The following is a 22294-nucleotide window of genomic DNA, read 5'->3' as shown; positions in this document are numbered from 1 at the left end:
TGGATGAGTTTTATTTTCTTAATTTATTATAGAAACTATGCATTGGAGAGATAATGTCTATGGGTAGTTTCTTACTTTTTTTTTTCTTTATACACCACTTATAGACACCATGGGTTGGGAATGGTCTTATACAACTAACTTTGGAGTTGATCTATTATGTATACTTTGGAGTACAAAATATAATATACACAAGAAGGACATCATTTGCAGTATTAAAGTTGTAGCATTAGAGTCATTTGCAATATCCCCCTAGGCTATTACTCTCCTCCTTTTTTTTGGAATTAATGGAACACCTATACCCACGTTGCAGGAAGCAAATTGTCAGTCCAATCTCCAAGATTCTTTTGCTCAAAAGTTGGCACATTCTAAGATCTATACTATCAATCACGATTATTCAACATCTATATATTGTGCTGGTTACATTACATGAAACAACACGACGCAGAAGGAAAGAAGGGGGAAACACACATATTCGGTCTGATCAGCATCTAACCTTCACTCATTTCATGTTAGTTCCCAGATCAATCCTGTTCCAATCACATTTCAATCACAACGGCAGACCAATGGGGCATAAGCGTGAGTGCCGAACCGAAGGGATGAACAAACAAAAACGCTGAGGCGTCAATTAGCAGCGTCCGTCTTGTAATTCTCAAGCACCCTTCTTCTCCAAACCGCATCTCACCTGCACCCCAAGAGTCGCAGTCGTTGATTGGCAGTTAATGTCGGCGCCATACACATCGTGCGCCACCGGCAGCACGCAAGACGGCTTCCCGAGGCATTCCTGTCCATTCCATTCTCCAGGTCAGTATCAGTCAAGACTCAAGAGTCGAAAACGTTATTTGTGGGTGTGGGTGTGATTCAGTGGGTTTAAGAGTCATTACAGATGGTAGCATGAATCAGCATGAAGAAATGTTTACCTTCTCAACGACCTGCTTTGCGTTGGGAGTGTGGCAAGTGCCTACAGTGAAGTTGCCGCACATACCCTCCGGATTGCCGAAGCTGGCAAAGACAACCTCCTGGATTGTCTTCTTCGGGGGGCACGTCAAGGTGCCCCGCGTGCTGTGATCCTCTGCAATGAGCTTGATTTTGTCACCATCTGTGTCCCACGTCTTGATCTGCGCTGGGTTGTGCTCCGAGAGCAGCACGCAAATGTCATCTCTCGTCACCGTCTGGATGAGGATGCCACCTGGCTTGCCCAATTCCTCCTCGAACACAACCAAGAGGTTGTCTTTGGGTTTCAAGAAAGGACGAGGAATATGGTACCTGAATGAGGTGGGAAAGGAAAATGGAATGAGCTTTTACTGTGCAAGTTTGCAGATCAAGAATAGCAGACCTGCTTCAACAAGGTGAACTTGCTTACAGACTTACAGTGCTTGAGAAGGAGTTCCAGCAAGAGTTCTGTATGAGACCCAGTACCGACCCATGCCTTCGCCATTCACAAAAATCATGCCCTTGCCCATTGAGCTCATGTCAAGAACAACGATGTCATCTCCATCTGGCTCGTCAAAGTATCTCTAGCATGGTAGTGAAGATTGTGACATTGAGGATTGCAACAAAAACCAAAATGGATGTTTGATGTTTCAGAATCTCAGGTGTTCCTATTCGTGGTTCAACCTACCTTGTACCAAGTGGTTGGCTTGTCATTCTGGGCTGGTGTCCACTGAACTTTGCCCATACCTTTTTCCGAATAGATCTCCTTCTCCTCACCATCCAGTGCAGCCTATTTGAAACCAAGGATAGAGGGGTTCAGGCCTTACCACACGACCGTATTGTCCTTCGAAAGGAAACAGGTATCTTTTCAGCAAGGTATAGAAATAGCCTTACCTTATGGCCCCAGCCATTAACTTGTAAATCCAACGTCCCAGTGTTGAGACCTTGGATTAGGCACTCCTGAATGCCACCCTTTACTTCAGCAAGTTCCCCACCACTGTCCTGCAGAAGGTAGGGGAAATTGCAAGTTTAGAGCTGATGGCTCAGGATTATTGCATCAACCAAACATACCCATCACCCTACCAGTGATGATATGGACTATATATGCCTGTCTTTCAAAAAAGATATCCATATCTAGCTCCATTAGACCATTACAACAGTAGTTTTTTCACCTTGCTTGCCAAACAAATTTCAGAAATTTGACAGATTTTTACCTTCATTCCCATTGCTGTCGACAGCAATGTGATATGGTTCACACCTACTTTCAGATCGACGGGTCTTTCGAACATGAAACCCTTTACCTGCTTGCTTCCGCGCCCAGTTCCTGCGAAGACGGTGATTTTGATTGGTACAATAATTTGTACTCGTAACAGGCTAGTGGCTTTGGAGGAACAAGATTGTTACAGGTTGGTCCAAGTTACCTACGAAGGCATCATTGGCAAATCCAACCATTGAGTGTGCACTACTTCTGACCTGAAGCACAGGCCGGATGTCACCTCTAAAGGGCAAATCGTCGGACTCCAGGCGAAAGCTGCACAGAGTAACAAACAAAAATACAGTCAAGAGAATTTTCTTCTTGGAAAGATTAAAGTCACATTGAGCTAAAACTGTAAGGTGTGACAGACGAAGTGATACCTTGTGGTGTACCACAAGTAGTCAGTAGCATCCTTGGTTTGGTTATATTGCTCCAGGGGTTCCTTTGCCCTGATTTTAGTCGTGTGGTACTTTGGGACCGCTTCTGAGAACATTTCCCACAAGTTATTCTTGCTCGTCACCTCTGAGGTATGGAATGACCTTTCACTATGTTGTACAAACACCTGCCAAAAAAACATAACACAATCAGGGCCCTATGTTCTTATCGCCTTAAAGCTCGGTCCTAATTCAGTTGCGGTTAAGTGTAAGCAAACATACTCTCTTGGTATTGTAAACCACGTTCTTGCACCCTACAAGAATGGAGACAGAACGGCTAGGCACATAGTGCTTCTCCCCTCGGAAGATCACCGTTCCATCTTCCCCCGTGTTGTTGTTGGAGAGGAAAGAGAGGCATAACTTATCTTCAGGTAACTCAAAGGTGTGTGCCTGCAATAAAAATGTGGAAGAATATTGGCTATAGATCACATAACACTGTCAAACAATGATCTAAGTTTCAGGTTCGGAGGAAGATGAAAGAAGTTATTCCCAACCTCATACCCATGACCCAACATCTCAGATGAATGTTCCCCCATGAGGAATGCTTTCTGGTACGACCTTATCACATTGTGTAAATCCCTGAGATGCCCGAATTTGGGCTCCTTGCACATACCTTTGAAAGTACATGGACCAGATTAAACATTCCTTAAGAGGAGCATACATGAAGAAGATAAAAACTAATACAATAATATAATGGTCGATTGAGACGATCTAACCATATTCATCCATGGGAGCTTCATCATAGTATCCGGTCAGCACATAAGAAGCACCAGTCCTTCCAAAATTTGTTCCGCCGTGATACTGTTGACAAGTTAAAGTGAATTTCGTAATGAATTTCCATAGTTCCCCTATAAATATTTATAAACGTATTCATTGCAGGAACAAAAGGTAAATGATTGTACGTACCATGTAGTAGTTAACCATTGACCCACCCTTTGCAAAAAATCGCAACACAGCATATGCAATGTCCTCAGCTGAACGCATAGCTACTTGATCACCATATGCTCTGAATCTGTGTATGTCAAGGAAACAAAGAAGAAGATATTACTTCATGTATGTAGCTTTCATGTGTGCAGGGATGGGATCCAATTGTTTACATGATGGAGATATTACTTTAAAAGAACTTATCTGTTCCTAATTTTGAATCCAGATTGTTAGCTAAGAGAATCTTTTATGCAGATATTCCGGTAACTATATTCTATAGCACATTGGATCCTTAGCTTTTGAGTTAACTGGTTTTGGTTTAGTTGGTGTGGGGGATAGTTTGCTATGTTATTTCTATGCAGTCCATCTGCTAATTGGCGGTGCATTGGTGCTTCACAATTCAATTCTAGCTTTTTATATCGAACATTAAGTACGCTGGTTTCCTCAACAAAATAGGGGGTGCAACTTCTGATTTGGAAATAAAATACAAAGTGTCCGTTCATAAACGAAATAGGTAACGTGACTCAAGGTTAGGATGCTGCAAGAAGTAACCACACAGATTAAATGTGCAGCATAATTGGATGTTCATAAATCATTCCATTAGAGTGCTAGATTTTGTTATTAGCAATGCTACATATTCCATCCCACTCCATTCTTCCTATTCTGTACTTCCATTAGTAGTAGTATTGGTTCAAATATTATTTGTGCAATTGGTGAAAAGGAAGAATGTTGAGTGTGAATTACTTGAACTTACTGTGCAGTCCAGTTCTCAGTCCAAAGCATTGGCTTATCTTTGTCACGTAGTGTCCATGTGTCTCCACAATGCCTTCCGTTGCAAGTAGGAATCTAGTGAGAGCGAGAAAGAAATTAAAAGATTGAAGTAAAGTAATTTAATACTATTGATACTTTCAAGATAGAATTGCAGTTAAAAACTTGTGAGATATTAAATAAATTATGTAAAGGTATTCACCACTGATCAGAAAGTTACCACTTCACCAGGAGCTGAAGACTGCTTGCACATTATCCATGGAACTCCAGTTTGTGTACTAAGGGCCATTTGAGCTGCCCATTCGAGGTATTTGTCACCTTCTGTTTTATGATCTTTTTTTATGTTCCCATACTCATTCTCGATCTGATGTATACGTGCAAAGAGTGAATCACAGTGTGTGTTGAACAAATATACAAATAGAGCCTTTTTACGGTCCATCTGAAGGTACCAAGAGGTGCTCATCAACAAAATTATAACTTGGATTTTGGTACCCGTAGTGAAAAATGGTACCTCAATACCAAAACTCAGTACCTCCCATGTTATAATCGGTGGTGCCTATTGGTACCTTCGGATGGACCATAAAATACTCATGTAAATAGGGTACCAAGAAACAGATTTACTTAACAAAAAAACGCGACTAAGTTGGAAATTAGTGGACCTGTGTTAGAATGATGGGTCCTCCCTGAGACGCAAATAGCTCAGCATCCTTCAACTTTTGCACTATGAATCTCACGAATGTCTCCATTTCTTTCTGCATGAGAAGTCCAAATGCGTCAGTCCAAAACTGCTCAGTCCATATGTCTTATAGCAAACAGTAAATTCTTTGGTTACCTTGTATGCATCATTGTTTGCCCGGAATATTATGTGGTCTATCTCTCTAAGCCAATAAGGCAAACCACTGGACAGAGTAGAGAAAACAGAAGACACACGAAACAGTCAGATGATATGAGCATACTAGACAGCCGAGTGAAAATTAGTTGGACGCACTGACCCATGGTTCCATTCTGCCTGGATGAAGGGCCCAATGCGCACAACTGCATACATGTCGTGGTCCTGGATCATCTTGAGGTACTTGATCAAGTCGAGCCTGCCTTCGAAATTGTACTGCAACGCATGCATCAGATGAGCTATGCTAAGATTTATCCGTCTGTCTAAGAATATTATATGTACACAAGACAGCATGCTGCTTAATTCTGCTGCGGCAGATTACCACCGAGTCCATATGAACATTTGTCCGTTACCTTGCCCTTCTCAGGCTCGTGTGCGTTCCAAAATACGTACGTCTCGATCGTGTTGAGCCCGCCTTTCTTGGCCCGCTCGATCAGCTTCGGCCATAACTGCATTAGAGAAACACATTCGCAGGATTAACCAACCAGCCGGCCGGCACAAGGTCTGGTGCTGGTAGCAGCAGAAGCAGCACGCCGCTACATCGATCACGTGCGGTTCGGCTCATCGGCGGGAAGAATCGCGCGCGGGGGGACGGGGGGAGCGTACCTCCGGCGGGCTCCTGGGGTAGTGGATGGCGCCGGAGAAGAAGAGGTCCCGCCTGCCGTCGATCATGAGGGAGCGCGCGTCGTAGGTGACGATGGTGCCCTTCTTCGTGAGGGTCCACGCCGCCGCCGCCCATCCCGGGAGGAGGATCGCGAGCGCGGCGGCGGCCACCAGCACGGCCGCGGCCCGGACGGCGGTCATGTGAGCCGGGATTGCGGGAACGAGGCCGGGCAGCGGGAGGGGGGAACGGGAGGTGGAGGAGCAGGGTGGGGGAGGCGACGCTAGCGAGGGGTCGGGGGAGGGGGTGGCCGCTTTGAAGGGGGCGGGCTCGCGGGGCGTTGCGGTGGAGCGGACGCGCGGAAATGGAGGGGCTACGAGTGGAGGTGGACGGCCGCGCGGCCGCGGGGCGCTGCTGGGTCGAGGGATCGCGGCAGAAGCTTGTTGCAAGAGATGACTGGTTCGCGCAACGGCGAGGGACGGAGGGAATGTGGGCAAGCAAACAGTGTTTGACCTGGGTGGGATTGGATTGGGCCGTATTCAGATTTAGGCTCTCTGGCCGACAGACCTTTTTTTTAGGGCAAGGCCGACAGACAATTAGGGAAGAAAGTATTGTCCGTTTCAAATTTGGCTCGAATTTGAAGTAAATGCAAGTATTTGGAATTGGTGGAGACCAAAAGTTTGGCTCAATTTAGGAACATTCAACATGCAAATACTGTCAGGGATTCATATGTAAAACTTCCAATGAGAGTTTCATTCTCCTATAAATGCACTGCAACCTATAAATGCACTTCCAATTACCTTTATACACTTTTTTCCAGCTCTTACTGATTTGTAGCATAAAATGAAATAACAAAATGGAGAAATGTATTGGAGGAGAAGTTTGAACCATGATTTAATTGCTAGTATTTTTTGTTGGTGTGGCACTTTTGAAACACAATGAAGTCTTCCTTCTAACTGGCCTAAAAACTTGTACCAAGAAAAATTGTATGTTATCCTTCATGTGTGTTTGCTCCAAATTTTCAGGGTTTCTATGGTTTGACTGTGTCACTTACAACGATATTCAATGGTGTAAAAAAAAGTTTCTACGTCCACTGCAGTGCATAAGGGATTTCCTCCAATCTAAATCTAAATCTAAAAATAAACGATTGAAAATGAACTTCGCTCTTTGCAACGTTGATTGGTCCCACTTTTCAGTGAAACCCACCTTCGCCAACCATCCTGCCACGTGACTCACCTTCCCCGTGGCCGCGCCATCCCACCCACCAACCGTAGCATCACCATCCCAACTGTCCATTTCTCAAATCGACCGCCCAGATCGATCCGTCTCACCACCACCCCGTGCTCCTTCCCCACCTACCGCGCCAGTCGCCGCCACACCCACCTCAAATCCCCGACCCATCAATCTTTCAAAGAAAAAAAAAGATCCCCGACCCATCGGACTCGACCACCAATTACAGCACCGCCGCCGCCGCGCCCCCTGCTTCCCAAGCCATCTCATGGCAGCGTCGGCCTCTTCCCTCCTCGCCGCCGCAGCATCCTCGTCCTGCGCGGCCATCTCTCCCCGGCTCCCCCGCGGAGCTCAGGCCGCCGCCTCCGTTCCTTCGCCGTCGCGCCACTCCTGCGCTTCCCTCCGCGCTTCCCCCGCGAGGCTCCATAGGAGCCGCTTCGTAGCCAGCGCCAGCGTCGCTCCCGCGATGCAGCCTCCGGCGGAGTCCAGGGTCTCTACGGTGGTCGACGTCGACCTCGGCGACCGTAGCTACCCGATCTACATCGGCGCAGGCCTCCTCGACGAGCCGGACCTGCTGCAGAGGTAGTTGAGTTGTAGAACTTATTTTCTCGCCGGTTATATTGGCGTGGTCACTCTGTGATCCTGATCTCTGTTTGCCCAGGCATGTTCACGGGAAGAGGGTTCTGGTGGTGACCAACACGACCGTCGCGCCGCTTTACCTGGACAAGGTGACCTGGGCACTCACGCACAACAACCCGAACGTGTCAGTGGAGAGCGTGATCCTGCCGGACGGCGAGAAATACAAAGATATGGTGAGTTCATGTGTTTGATTCAGCTTTGTGGGAGAGTGTACTTGTTTTTTTTTTCAGTTCATTTGGCCTTAACTGACTTGATTCGGATCGGCAGGGCACGATGATGAAGGTGTTTGACAAGGCAGTCGAGTCCCGGCTTGACCGGCGTTGCACATTTGTAGCACTGGGTGGTGGTGTCATTGGGGACATGTGCGGGTTTGCAGCTTCTGCGTTCCTTCGTGGTGTCAACTTCATACAGATACCAACTACTCTGATGGCTCAGGTGATAAGCTTGATTCACATTTTTACTAAAGCTGGCCTGCATCTCGGTCTGGTGCTGATGGTGCCCTGGATAACTGCTCTAGGTGGATTCATCTGTTGGTGGAAAGACTGGGATTAACCACCCAAACGGGAAGAACTTAATTGGGGCATTCTACCAGCCTCAGTGTGTACTGATAGACACGGATACACTGAATACATTGCCTGACAGGGAGCTAGCCTCAGGCATTGCTGAGGTAGTTAAGTATGGGCTCATAAGGGATGCACCATTCTTTGAGTGGCAAGAGAAGAACATGTCAGCATTGTTGGCAAGGTATTCAGCTTGTTCCTTCAAAAGCTATTATCTTCTTTCTATTCAGTGAGTTGTAGATACTTGACAGCAGTTTAAAACTGCATTTGACTACTTGTTCTTGTAGACTCATTAGTCTTATAGTGGAAGGAATGCTTAGTCACCACAAGATCCAACTGTCAGCTTTACCTAACCTTGTTTGGAGTCCTAGGATATATAAATGACTTGTTGTTACTTCCCAATTTGACATATCCAGAGCCAGTAAGCTCTCTTTTTGGTATTTTTATTTTCTGAAATGTCTAATCGATGGGTGGCGTGACTAGATGAAAGTGTTATCCAGATTTTAGGAAGTGCACCAAACTTTGAAGAGTCATTGTCCGAAAAGCCTGTAATTTCATTTATTGTAGCTGAATAAAGTGACAGATGTATTTTTTATTTACCGAGTCTACTTAGATTGACCATGGCTGATTGGCTGTACTATGACTTATTTAGGTCAGGCTTGCAATCGGCAAACATAAATATGTTACTCCTATCAGCTGAAAGAGTTACTCTCCACTTTAGCTCTTACAATATTACATACAGCATAATTGCTGAACTTTTGTCTTGTTGAAAAATGCAGAATATTTTTTTTGGCAGAAAATTAAGTATTGTGTTTTTCGTTTTGCTGCTAACCTTTAGTTTGAAATGTATATCTGTAGAGAACCAAGTGCTTTGGCATATGCTATTAAGAGATCATGTGAAAACAAAGCTGAAGTGGTTGCACAGGATGAGAAGGAAAGTGGTCTTCGAGCAACACTAAACCTGGGTCACACATTTGCCCATGTATGTATTGCCATCAATTTTTGTTTAGATTTGTACGTGCAATTAATTGACACTGGTATTGATAAGTCGGGTGTCAAAACCTCAAAACACCTTATCACAACAGCATCTATCAGAATTTTAGCAACTTTATGTTATTGCATTGCACCACTCATTCACTGATCATCATATTCAATCGACAGGCTATCGAAACTGGGGCTGGATATGGGGCATGGCTCCATGGGGAGGCGGTTGCAGCTGGAACAGTAAATCACTTGAATATATCTATACCGCCTACTAGGTTTTCCTAGTCTCATTTTCTTTTCTCTTTTTTTGCTTATGTTTTCGGTGTGCCACTACCTCAGGTTATGGCAGCTGATATGTCTCACCGCCTGGGGTGGATAGACGAGTCAATCAAAAAACGTGTAGTGGATATACTAGAGCAAGCCAAGCTTCCCATTACACCTCCAGAGACTATGACAGTGGAGAAGTTCGAAAGTATTATGGCTGTAAGTACCCTGAGATAGCTAACAACACTTTTGAATTAGCACTGAGTCATTCTCTGCCATTGCACATATTACCATGTTCTTTCAGGACTTTCGAGTTGTTGATTTATGCTATTTCAATGTATTTTTTGCACACTTGAACATCTCAAGATTGCACCTTTCCATTAATAAAGATTCTCACTGGATTCCTGGATGACACATCAGGTTGACAAGAAGGTTGCTGATGGTTTGTTGAGGCTCATCCTTCTGAAAGGGCCTCTGGGGAGCTGTGTTTTTACTGGGGAATATGACAGGAAAGCACTTGATGAAACCCTTCATGCATTCTGCAACAACTGATACTTCTTGATTTTGGATTTCGCCTCTTGTATACTAATAGGCTCCCTTCATGCATTCTGCAACAACTGATCCTTCTTGATTTTGGATTTCGCCTCTTGTAAGGCTATATTGATCATCAGGGAGGAGAGTGCATTGTGTATTTATACCCATTGAGTTTTTTTTGTTGTTGGAAATAATGGGATTGTTAGGGATTGGTTTGAGTTTGTAGTAATAAACTGTGATCAGTCATCTTCTAGTAATAAAGAAGTTTTACTGCATCCTGTACATTGCTGTCAAGGTCATATTGCCCAATCAGTTTTAGTTTGTGCCAGGAAAACTATTGCAGATTCATGAAAATTACCGCTGTACACGCTGTTTGAAGCATCAGACCATCACTGCGGTTCTAGAACCTGGTGTCTCTACCTTTGGTCCTCTGATTTTCAAGTTCTGTACAAGCTGAGGGAGACTAAACTAAATCGTTGGATTGTTATAATCTGGGGCTAGATTGTTACACTCCGATTGTGTAATTTTCTGTTTATGGTTACAATTCTGAAAGCACAGTTTTCAGTCACAATCTAAAACAAAGAGGCGGCCCTCAGAGATGTAGATGTTGGATCACTCTATTATCCCAAGCTCTCATTTCTTTCTATTAAATTTCATCGTAACTGTCTCTTTCTACTGCCTTTAATGTTTAATCACGTCATCACCTTGCTTGCTGCAGTCTTGCAGTTGTAAATTGTAATCGTGTCAGGCAAATACGTGTTGCTTGTTGCAAGGTTGCATTCACTCGAGTACTGCTCACATTGTACCAGGAGATGTAGCAATCAGGGTTCACCAAACCGGTGGGAACCGGTCCGGTTTGACTGGTTACCGGTCAAACCAGTCCGGCCCGGTTTCGGTTTGGACCGTATCAAACCAATCCAAATTCAAAATTCAAATTTAAATTTAAAAAAATGAAAAATTCTCAAAAAATTCCTAAAAATATTTCAAGGTGCGACGAATCTAATGGTGTCAAATTTTCTCAAAAATTCGTTCATTTAGTATAGTTTGCGGGGATTTGAAGTTAAACAAAAAAAAGCGTGCATACAAAAGTATACAAATACAATGTAAAAGTAGTAAAAAAAGGATTGGATAGTTCATTTAGGCTAAAACATGTTATACAAACATTCATTTAGTATACTTTGCGGGTATTTGAATTTAAACCAAAAAAGAAAAAAAATTGAATTTGGACAGTTACCAGTCAAACCGGCCGGTAAACCAGTCAAAACGACCGGTACGAACCGTTTGCACAGAGAATTTTAAATTCAAATTTGACTTCGACCGGTTTGGACCGGTTTCCGACCAAACCAGTCCGGTATACCGGTACCGGACCCCGCCGGTTTGGCCGGACCGGTCGGTAACTTAAACCCTGGTAGCAATCGGTTATCGATGTTCACAGAACTAAGAAGATGCTTTGGTTCAGCTGAATGGCGAGCATTTTTTTTAGGGTAATGGCGATCAATTTTCAATGAAGCATAACGTGAGATGGATAAGGAAAATGAACTCGACACACCTCCCTAGTAAACATACAACACAACACATAATCATCATGCTTCGTTACATCCGGCCATCCGGGCGCGGGCATGTTAAAACTACCCATGAAAAGGCATGCGTCAGGAGTAAAAGATAAAGGGTCACGGATCGGAGTTAAAGGCGGAGCAGCCGCCTGAGCTCGTCCGTGGCAGTGACATCCACGCCACCGCCGGCCACCTCCACGGCGCAGGCCGTCGGCGGCTTCCTCGCCGCCGTGACCGTGAGCAGCAGGGACGTCGGCATCGGCACGCTGCTCGGCGGCGGCGACACCGAGTACAGCGAGCCCGTCTCCGTCCACTCCACCTCCAGTCCGGTCGCTGGCGCCACCCTCCTCTTGGACGGCGCCGCGACGGTGATCGGTGCCGAGGCCCCGGCCGCGGCGGGCATCGTGCGTGCCAGCGCGGCGTCGTGGCCGCAACGGGGCTTCTTGGCGCGCGACACCGGACAGGCCACCGGCTGTAGCTGGAAGGGGTACTGAGACGGTGCCTGCGCCGGCAGCGGCAGGAGCGGAGGCTGGGGTGGCGCCGGCGGCCGTGGAAACGACGCCACCTTCGTGGCCTGGCGGCTGGCGCAGCCGCCGTTGGTGTTGTAGCACGGCTTGCAAGCCATCGAGATCAAGGATTCAAAAGCCCTACGGAATCAGAAAAAACGAAGACCTGATCTGATATTGTTTTTTCTCTGTGATCTGATCTGATCGTTAACACAGCTGGATCAACAAAATTTCAGATCAAATGAAGCAGCAGAAATAGGTGGAACTGTCAGATAAAGGAAACTCCAGGCAGCAAAAATAGGTGGGGTGTGGATGTGCCAAAGGGAAGGAAGGCAGCTCGCTCGCTGACGGCTGGTCTTGATCGAGAAAAACAGATCAAGATAAACAGCAAGCTTGTGTATACGCTGTAGCCGAAAGGAAGAAAAAAAAGTTAAGTTCTTGTCAAAGATGACGAGAGATGTGGCTATAGTTTCATGCCAGCTACTCCTCCATGATCTGGACACCCCCCTCTATATATAGCAGTACTTGAGCAAAGCCGGGGCGTGTCGATGATGCAAACGAGCCGTTGGGTTGGTGCCGCCTCGCCCCGGGACCGCGGCCACTTTATACCCGCAGGCCGCGGGGCCGGCCGGGGCCCGGTTTACCACCACAGCACCCCAACGGATAGCAGGCGTGCGTTCGTACGTTTCGTACCGTGCTCGCGGCTTCCGCCCCCTTTCCTTTCCTCGGCTGACGGAAACGCCTTGTTTTTCTCTTGCCGGCACGGCGCATGTGGGAGGGGAGGAGGGAGAGGGAGAGGGTCGGAGCAGTGAGGTCGCGTGCGCGGTGCCGAGTGCCGACAGGTGCCGTGGCGCCCGAGGCGGAGGGGGGCGGCGACCGCCCGAGCAGCGCGGGCCGTGCGATTCGCGCGGGCGTCGGGAGAGGGCGGGTGCGCTGGTCGGGCCCGTGGAAAGCAGCCCCTGTCTGACCGATGATTCGCGCCCACCGCCGCGCTGCCGCTGCGCCGGGCGGTCGGTGTACGGGCAACGGGGCGATGCCTCGCCGGGTCGTCACGTTTCTGTGCCGTGCATTGTGCTCCGTTTCTTGACCCGGGTATGAGCTAACTCCAGTAGGACTATTAAATGAGTTTTTATCTCTATATTTATTCGGTAGGTGTAAAAATTGATCTCTAGTAGACCTTCTAAATGGACTGTCATTTTGGTAGGCTTTTCAAATTTCTTCCCCCCGCCCCCACACATAATTTGGTGGCACTCTATTTGGTCTGCCAACTATGGATCCTCTATAGAAATCCAATTTACTCGGTCTGTTGGAGTGGAGGCCCATATTTAAGTGAGTAAAATTTAGAAGTAGATTTCTAAATAGAAATTTGCTCATCCAAATTTAGAAGCATTACTGGAGTTGCTGTAAATGGAAGGACGCGCGGGGCTCACGTGCGTGTTTGGTCACGGCGATGCGGCCTGTTGGCTGTTGCTGGCTCCAACGCCCGGGGGCGTGTGTTTTTCACCTCCTCTGCTTGATCTGCTCCCTTGAGAAAGAGACCGGTCCCTACAGAAACGCAGAATTTTCTATTGAACGCTGTTCGGGTTGAGGTACTTATGGTACTTTTTCATCTCATGGCATCTTTTCCTTATGGTACTTTTTTACCGCCGAAATGAACGGACATTGTGTTTTTCTTTGTTGGATAAGAACGGAGATGGTATTCACCCGGTAATAAAAACACGAACGAAATGACGCCCTCTAGTGTAGTCCAACTTGCACCGAAATGAACGAAATGACACTTGGAGAGATGGTAATGAAGAGCCCACTAACTTGCTTTTTTTTAGAAAAGAGCCCACTAATGGGCCGTTTAGTTCCCAACAAAAAAATTTTGGGACCGTTTGACCATTAATTAGGAGTATTAAATATAAATTAATTATAAAATTAATTACACAGATGGACGGGAAATCGCGAGCGAATCTATTAAGCCTAATTAATCTGTCATTAGAGGTTGGTTACTGTAACACAATATTGTCTAATCATTGCATAATTAGGTTCATTAGATTTGTCTCGTGATTTCACCCTGGGGTAATGGAATGAGTTTTGTCAGTTATTCACATTTAATACTCTAAATTAGTGGTCAAACGTTACAACTTACTGTAGTGCGTGAAAATTTTTGGGAACTAAACGGGCTTTTAACTTGCTAGTGCTATGAGCGGTTTTTGTATTTTTATATTTTTTATTTCTATTTTTTACAAAAAATATTTTTGATTTGGAAATTTACAGAAATATACCCCGGCCGCCCCGCTGCCGGGCGGCCAGAACCTGGCCGCCGGGCGGCAGGGGCTTATCTGCAAAAAAAGAGGAAAAAAATTGCGGACAGGTCCCTGGGAACCGGCGGCCTGGCAGCCGGGCGGCCGGCCCCCCCTCCGCTATATAAGGGTGTTGGCTGCCCCTCCCCCCTCATTTGCCTTGCTAAAAATCCAGAAAAAAAGAAAAGAGAGGGAGGGAGAGAGAGGAGGGGTGAGGGAGAAGCAAAGCGGCGAAGCCCTGTCGGATTTTCAAGCCGGCGACTTTAGGTAACTAAAATTTTCCACATTTTATAAATAGATTATGTTGTCATTATTTTTTTGAAACAATAGATTACCAATCAGTTCAATTATTGTTAGGAGTGATTAGTGGTACATTTAGGTGCATTTACTTATCGTGATTAGCGTTGATATAGTACATTAAGTGTTAGATTTAGTATTAGAAAATACTAGAAAATTGTTAGAGAAGTATTAGAAAATGCAAGATAATATTAGAAAATTGTAGAAAATGTTAGAAAATTGTAGAAAATGTTAGAAAATTGTAGAAAATTATAGAAAATTGTAGAGAATGTTAGAAAATTGTAGAGAATGTTAGAAAATTATAAAAAATTATAGAAACTATTTTGTTTAAACAGTAGATTAGCAATCATTTTAATTATTATTAGGACTGATTAGTGGTACATTTAGGTGTAGTTAATTGTAGTGATTAGCGTTGATATAGTACATTAGCAATCTAATTAATTAATCTTAAAAATTGCAAGATAATATTAGAAAATTTCTAAAATGTTACAAAATATTAGAAATTATTATTAATGGTTAGAAAATCTTATAAATTATTTAGGAAATATAAGGAAGTATTAGAAATATTTAGATGTGTGTGATTGTATTGTATTGTTTTGATCTTACGTGGTAGTTATAGCCGGGGTTACTCCTGCGTTGCTGGACCCAACAATAGACTCGGGTCACCGGTCCTTCCTTGTGAAGGTTCAGCACCAAGAACTAAACGTGCTGCGTCCACGTCCACCTGCAGAGTTGGTTGCTGTAGACCCACGATGGGTGCCCAGGTGATATGTCGTATATTTTCTATTTTTATCCGTTATACATTTCGTTATATAATGTATTAACATTTGAGCACTGTATGATGCAGGCTGAGCGAGGCAGGTCTTCTCACAGTGGCTCGTCTTGCTGAGAGTGCTTTGGTGAAGCTAGACAGGTCTCTACTTTCAGCTCTCGTTGACAGATGGAGACCTGAGACACACACATTTCACCTCCCTTGTGGGGAGATGGCACCGACCCTGCAGGACGTTGCGATGCTGCTTGGTCTTCCTATCACCGGAGACGCTGTCGGGCCCCGCGTGGTACCTTCTACGTGGCTGGAGGATCTTGAGGAACAGTTTTGCAGGTGTTGCCACCACGATTGATCCTGAAGATTTCAATGAGCACCCATAGTCGAAAGGCCCTTCCAAGTCATGGCTCCTACAGTTTCAGGTACAATTTCGTACAAAACGATGTGTTGATGTATTTTGTGGCTTTGAAATAACTCATGTGTTTCTTATTCTCAATGTTCGTACTTCATTGCAGCCGGATCTGTTGGCAGCCCATACTGATGACTACAGCGTGACTAGATCACTCGAGGCATACCTGCTGTGGTTGTTTGGGTACATCCTGTTCAACAACTCACACGGGCACTGTGTGGATAGGGTGCTTCTGCCATACGCACAGGAGATCGCCGATGCAGATGAGGATGCCATACCCTTATATAGTTGGGGTTCAGCGGCTCTTGCATGCACATATCGTGGACTCTGCAAGGCATCACGGCAGAATGATAGGAATGCTGTCCTAACGGGGTGCCCAATTCTGCTACAGCTTTGGTCTTACGAGAGGATTGCGATCGGTCGTCCCATGATTGACCAGTCACCGTACACGCCGGATATGTACGGTGACATGGAGGACGACAGACCCACCATGGGGACTCTCTGGTACTCTCAACAGGTATGGACCCGATAAAAATTTATATTCTATGCGTACTATGGTCATACATTGTTCCATCAATACCTTTCTTATGGACACATAATTTTTATTTTTGCAGAAAACATGGGCACATGTACAGACCCAGCGGTCTTATCCTAAGTTTGTTGCCGAATTTGATCGATTGACCCCAGAAGACATTGTGTGGGAGCCATACAGTCCTTCGGCTATAGCCGCACGTGCACCACTTGGGATATCTTCGGTGTGCACACAGAACCAGGTTCTATGGATGACTACTGCAGCTTTGGTGTACGACGTTGCAGTTGAGGCTCACTGCCCGGATAGAGTCATGAGGCAGTTCGGTCGACGCCAGTCTTTCCCTGTGTCTTCAGTGTTGGATCGTGTTCAGCGCCACGATCATAGCTAACAAAAATGTATGAGCACCCATGTACAAATAACGTGAAACTAATTTCCATTTAACGTGCAGTTTATCAAGGGCTGGGCATCCTTTCTCGACAATGTGGGTCACTCGATTACAACCATGGGTGGCTGCGTGGGATGATGCAGACGAGTAGTTGGCTGAGGATACCGGTCCACACACTGAGCCTTCGTTTCGGGGGTACCTGACCTAGTACGAACCGAAGACTCGTTGCCGTTTGACGTATGTTGACATGCATCCACAGCCGCATGTTGTGACTTCGCAGGATCACTATGCACGACACAGGGATGAGGCATTAGCTGGGGTGGTGAGTAAATGTTGACGGCATTTTCGATCTTTTAATATTTGTATACTAAGTTTTTTTGGTTGCAGTTCGAGGCATGCAGGCTGCTTGAATTAGATTGCTCACTGAATGTAATGAGGATTCATGGCAGGTACGATGAGCATGCCGGCATAACTCGAGGCCTGGACCACTCAACGTGATAGAGCCCGAGGTATGCTTCAGGCCTTTGGTACGCGGACGGAGTACGAGGATTCCTACGGATCGTCGCAAGCGTCGACGTCGGTTCTTTGTGGCCCCGCATGGCAGCAGCCTCCCTTATACCACCAACAGGCAGAAGGTATGGTGTGATATTTACCAATCCGTATGTTTATATGTATTATTTAAATACGACTCCACATAGGGTACGGGTACCCCGGTTCTCAGCCCTATGGAGGGCCAGGTGCCTCGCAAGGGGCTCCATTTCATGGAACCCCGTTTACCTCTATGCCACATGCTGGAGGGACTTTAGGTAAATATGTGGTGCATAATTTTATTTGCTTATGTTTTATGGTCGAAGGCTCATACGTTATTATTTATACTCAGGATCACAACAGTTCATCGGAGCGGGGCCGTCTTCGTATCACCCTATGCCGTCACCAGGAGGATATGAAGGAGCTTCTTCCTATCCACCACCACCACCTCCTCCAACACAGGGTACGTACAATAATTTGTACGGAATTGCATTCACCTTTTGAATGATACTTAAATTTTTTTTGTGATCTGTAGGGTGGTCTTATGACAACGCCGCGGCCTCCTTGGACGAGTTTACACGGTTGTTTGCTACGCCTGCCTAGGACGATGATCTCAACTTGCATACACCTCTGGCTCAGTTACGCCGTCCTGCCAGAAACGTGGGGCCACCGGAACGTCATAGCTACCCTACAGATCACGTACACGCACAACGTAAGAGAGGTCGGAATGGTAGGGGTCGTTAGTTGTTTGCACTTGTTTCTCCGGCGGCATTATGGACTGTTTCGACTGTTCGGATTATGATTGTTTATGATTGTGGTAGTTTACTTGTCATTTGTTTCTATAGATATTATTGATGTGAACTTGTTATGTTTGTCGGTTCCATAATGCTCGTGAAATAAGGGAATCTCTTGCGAATTTTTTCCGTGGTTTAATGAAGGACAAGTTAGTTGGGGGAGGAGTTAGCGGCCGAGATCCCGCCGACGATGATGACTACTACCGCATACAGAGTAAACTTCGTGACACGCTCGTATAGCTCAAAATAGGGACCATAGTGTATCTATCTGCGAGTACGAGATCACAGGTTGCCACTGCTCAGCACGATGATCACGGGTTTCGCATATGTCGCATTGTTTGCCCAGACAAACGTGACAAAAGACGACAACCCAATAGTAGTGCCATTTCACCATTTCAAAAAGATGTGACAACACTGCAACCACAACTAGCTCACATTCAAAGCAGTCTCTCGGGCGAGGACGACGGAACTGTCATTCTACAGCGAAGGTCTGTGGCGTGTAGTGGGGAAGACGGCATCTAGGCACGATCGACCGAGCGGCAGCGATGCAGTGCTGTGAGTCTGCATGCACTTAGATGCTCTGCATGCACAGAGATGCATCGAGTAGTCAGTTCAATAATTGAATCTAGCCTTTTCAGTGTTCCATCAGCTAGCCTCTTCACTGTGTTGTCATGTAGGCTTTTCAGGTCCATTTACACTCCACACTCCGGGTATCAGACCTTTGTGCGCCTATAAATACTCCGAAGTTTGTGAACTCCCAGCAGCACTCAAACAACAAAGTTCATTGTATACCCAATGTCTGGAGGTGGGTCTAGCGGGAAGAATTACTACGGTTTTGTGAAAGGAAAAGGGAGAAGAAAGGGAGACCCCATAATATGGGAGAGGCCTCTTGGACCTGATTCCTTTCCGAAACTAGTGTTTGAGTTTCCGCCACAGCACAAGAGTGATTTTACCAATGAAACTCCTCTACGACAATACGATAACCGTAGAGAACCGTGGCCAAAATGCAGACATGGTGAGGACTGCTTAGTGCAGATGTGCACCGACGGGATGTATGGCGGTCGGCGTTTCTTCAAATGCCCACACGCATGAAGCGCCCCGACCCGAAGATCAAGGCTAAACCATGTATTAATTACCGAACAAGGTCTCCGGCATAATACATGTTACATCAAGTGGAGTCCAGAGTCATACAGAGCTTTATTTAACACGTACATGAGGAGTAAAGTGACAACACAAAGCTACACAGAACAACCATAGGATAACAACTAGCATAGCGACATGTAGGACTAGCTCTTCATCCATCACGGCTCCACTCGATCAGCTTGAGTGCGGACACGATCTACTCGTAGTCTTCTGGCACAAAGTCAGGATCCTCTGGAGAAAAATCAATAGGGGTGAGTACAAAAGTACTCAGCAAGCTCCACCTCACCCTACGGGAGGGGAAATGACATGCACGACACATAATAAGCACATTCTACTAACAATGCAACTAATGGTATGCAACCATTCCCGACACAACCCACAATAGGTAGCTCACTAGTTGTCAGGACCACACCGTAGCCTGTCCATACCGTGGACACGGACCATTCGAATGGATTATACACTCTGCAGAGGTCGTACACTGTACCCACACGCTCGGCTGCCCGAACGGACAACCGACATAGCCGACACCCAGCCGTGGTCACGCCCCAGCCCGGCCGCACAAACCCTCGGGCCCTGACCCCAATGGTCTATACCTGTAAACCATCCCTGCGACCGTCAGGCTAACCAGTGGGATTAGGCTAAGTCCGGCCCATACCGGAACCTGTGGTCGTACTAAAGTAAGCTAGGTGAGATGTCAAAACAACTCGGTCCTTATGGTTCACCAGGGCAGCAACCATCCCTCAACATGTCAACTCGAGCCTACCACCACGGTAGCACTCACCTGCCAGTCTACCACCACGGTAGCGCCGGCTCCAGCATACCCAGCTGCCCTGGTCTCAGCTAGATCCCTTCGTATCCTATTCTCAGCTCTGGATATGCATGACTACTCAGATGCATGCATGAGCACACTCAATCACTCAAGTACTGGTATATGTAATCGATCCTAGACCCAGGCTACAGCTAAACGTCCTCACATGGATGCAACCGCTCACGTAGGGGTCGATGAAACTTGCCTTCACTTGCGTACGCGTCGGCGGCGGCGGCTTCCTGCTCGTGGTACGGGTCTTCTAGCTCCTTGGCGAGCTCCTCCTCGGTCACTCCGTGATCTACGGGCGAGAACGGCACAACCGGCAAACAAACACAAGCAAGCAATAAAATAAGCTCAAATGGAGATGAAAATAGGAGGGAAAAGAGTTACGTGAAAAGGAGTTGGTATGGTGGAGATATTGAGTTTACAGTATTGATTGGTAGAATGATTTGGATTAAGTGCTCACGGCCTGGGGGTGTTTTGGGCCTTTAATAGTGGAGTTAATGGTCGGGGGAGCTGCCTGCCATCTCACCTTAGCGCGGAACAGCTCGAGGAAGAGGATCAATTGTTGGACCTTCGTTTCGTGAGTGAGCTGGGCTCGGGAGGAGTGGTTCAGCTGACGGAGCGAAGCGGCTCGGTGTGCCTGGCTGGTGACGGGGCTCGGCACGGCCTTGCTCCTTTTATAGGCGAGGAGAGCAGCAGCGATGTTGCGCAAGGATGGCGATGGCGTGGGCTGTGGTAGCTCGTCGTCAACGCAAACAGTGGCAGCACTGAAGGCGCGAGCGCCGAGGCGGCAAAGCCGGCGAGGGCGCTGCAGCGGCGTGGGCGAGGTGGGGACGTGGGGGTGGGCGGCACGGCGTGATGCCGGCGGCAGTGCGCGGTCCCGTCGTGGGGCCGGCGTGTCGCGCGTGCGCGAGCGAGGGCGAGCGGGTGAGGCGGTTCGGCGGAAAAAAGATCTCGGCCGGCACTGTTCGTGGCGACCCCGATTTTTTTTAGCGAGGTGGGTGCTGCCATAACGGGTCTTTTCAAGGTCAATGGTGTGGGTACTCTATGTCTTCCAGGGAATGATGAAGTTATGGCAAAGGAGGTAGGCGCTGTCATGATTGTCTGGGAATTATGGCATGGTACGGTGACTTGAGAGGCTTTTATGGAAAGAGACGAGATGATTTTTGTCGTGGGTACAAGCATGCGATGCTGGTTACTGGAGGGAACGAATGTACTAACGCAAGGCAAGAGTATAAAATAGTTTACCTAGTAGTTATGTAATACCTCGTATAACATTAGTATTATTTTACGTTACTAGTTTAATTGCAACATAAGTTTTATTTTAGTGATTGAGGCAGCCCTACTAAGTTGAGGACCTACACCAACTCAATTCAGAGTCGGTCAGCTTCTAGTTACTTAGTGTACCGGGTCCTTTTGACGGCAGAGCCGCCTTTTGCTTCCGGGAGGCAGAGCCTACCAACAGATGAAGCTGGCTTCCGGGTGGCAGAGCCAACCTTCGATGAAGCCCAGACTCTTTTGTGATCCCGGGTGGCAGACCAACCTTCGATGGATCACAACTTATACACTAAGTACTTAAATTTAACCGGGAGACTAACACTTATAAAGACGCTTACCTTAATGAAGCAACAAAGGAACACACACCTAGCATACTCTACCTATGCTCACTTCTACCATGCCCTTGGATGTGTGTGGGATGGAGTGGAGTAGTATGGCATGGCATGGGGTGGCACCCTCCTTATATAGGCACCCATACCCTCTTGGATGAGTGACACTTGTCACAATCTAGGAAGCTCCATACAAATATCTAAGTTTCCTACAAATATCTAATTCTAGAAAATTCTAAATTTTACCATGACAAGAAAATATCCAAGCTTCTTGTCTTCTTATGATTCTTGTGGAATATTCTAGAACCTTGTCATGGTGACCAAAATTATGCCATTGTTTATCCTTATTTTTATAGAACCTTCTAGAATTTTGCATTATAAATTTCAACACTCTCACCTTAAGCGTGATGAAAACTGGGATGTTACAACGCATGGGTAATACTCGGTTGTTTTATTTCTTTATCTTCGTTGAGATACCTTACATGAAATTTATTTTGCAGTCTTCAGATGCTCCAGAAAACTGTGGTTTTACCAGATGGGTCAATACTGCACCAATTGATTCAGTTCAGGAGTTCATCGAGTACCTCCAGATAAAATCTTTGATCTGGAATGCAAGGTAAACCATTACGAGGAATTGAGCGAGGGTAACAAAGACGACGAAGA

The 22294-nt window shown here is 46.3% G+C and overlaps 3 protein-coding genes across 3 annotated transcripts; 1 reads left to right on the top strand and 2 right to left on the bottom strand.

The window, feature by feature from the left end:
- Positions 1-318: 318 nt before the first annotated feature.
- Positions 319-6004, bottom strand: LOC120685612 (beta-galactosidase 12-like). Its single transcript, XM_039967643.1, has 19 exons — positions 5807-6004; positions 5554-5649; positions 5304-5416; positions 5144-5210; positions 4971-5063; positions 4532-4675; positions 4298-4389; positions 3526-3631; positions 3336-3420; positions 3114-3232; positions 2842-3009; positions 2566-2747; positions 2352-2461; positions 2145-2254; positions 1825-1932; positions 1619-1720; positions 1369-1514; positions 918-1263; positions 319-781 (listed from the first exon to the last, which is right to left on the bottom strand). Exons 1-19 carry the CDS (start codon positions 6002-6004, stop codon positions 650-652), a joined length of 2517 nt encoding a protein of 838 aa, XP_039823577.1. The 3' UTR covers positions 319-649.
- Positions 6005-7142: 1138 nt separating this feature from the next.
- Positions 7143-10294, top strand: LOC120685619 (3-dehydroquinate synthase, chloroplastic-like). Its single transcript, XM_039967655.1, has 8 exons — positions 7143-7613; positions 7693-7843; positions 7938-8105; positions 8188-8414; positions 9089-9212; positions 9392-9454; positions 9554-9697; positions 9899-10294. The coding sequence occupies exons 1-8, from the start codon at positions 7300-7302 to the stop codon at positions 10028-10030; spliced, it is 1323 nt and encodes a 440-aa protein (XP_039823589.1). The 5' UTR covers positions 7143-7299; the 3' UTR covers positions 10031-10294.
- Positions 10295-11466: 1172 nt separating this feature from the next.
- On the bottom strand, positions 11467-12660 carry LOC120685605 (gametogenetin). Its single transcript, XM_039967634.1, has one exon. The coding sequence runs from the start codon at positions 12188-12190 to the stop codon at positions 11696-11698; it is 495 nt and encodes a 164-aa protein (XP_039823568.1). The 5' UTR covers positions 12191-12660; the 3' UTR covers positions 11467-11695.
- Positions 12661-22294: the final 9634 nt, after the last annotated feature.

This window comes from Panicum virgatum, chromosome 2K (assembly GCF_016808335.1).
Source record: "Panicum virgatum strain AP13 chromosome 2K, P.virgatum_v5, whole genome shotgun sequence".
Taxonomy (NCBI): domain Eukaryota; kingdom Viridiplantae; phylum Streptophyta; class Magnoliopsida; order Poales; family Poaceae; genus Panicum; species Panicum virgatum.
The sequence above is the reverse complement of the archived record's forward strand: the minus strand, read 5'-3'. Positions and strand labels throughout refer to the sequence as shown.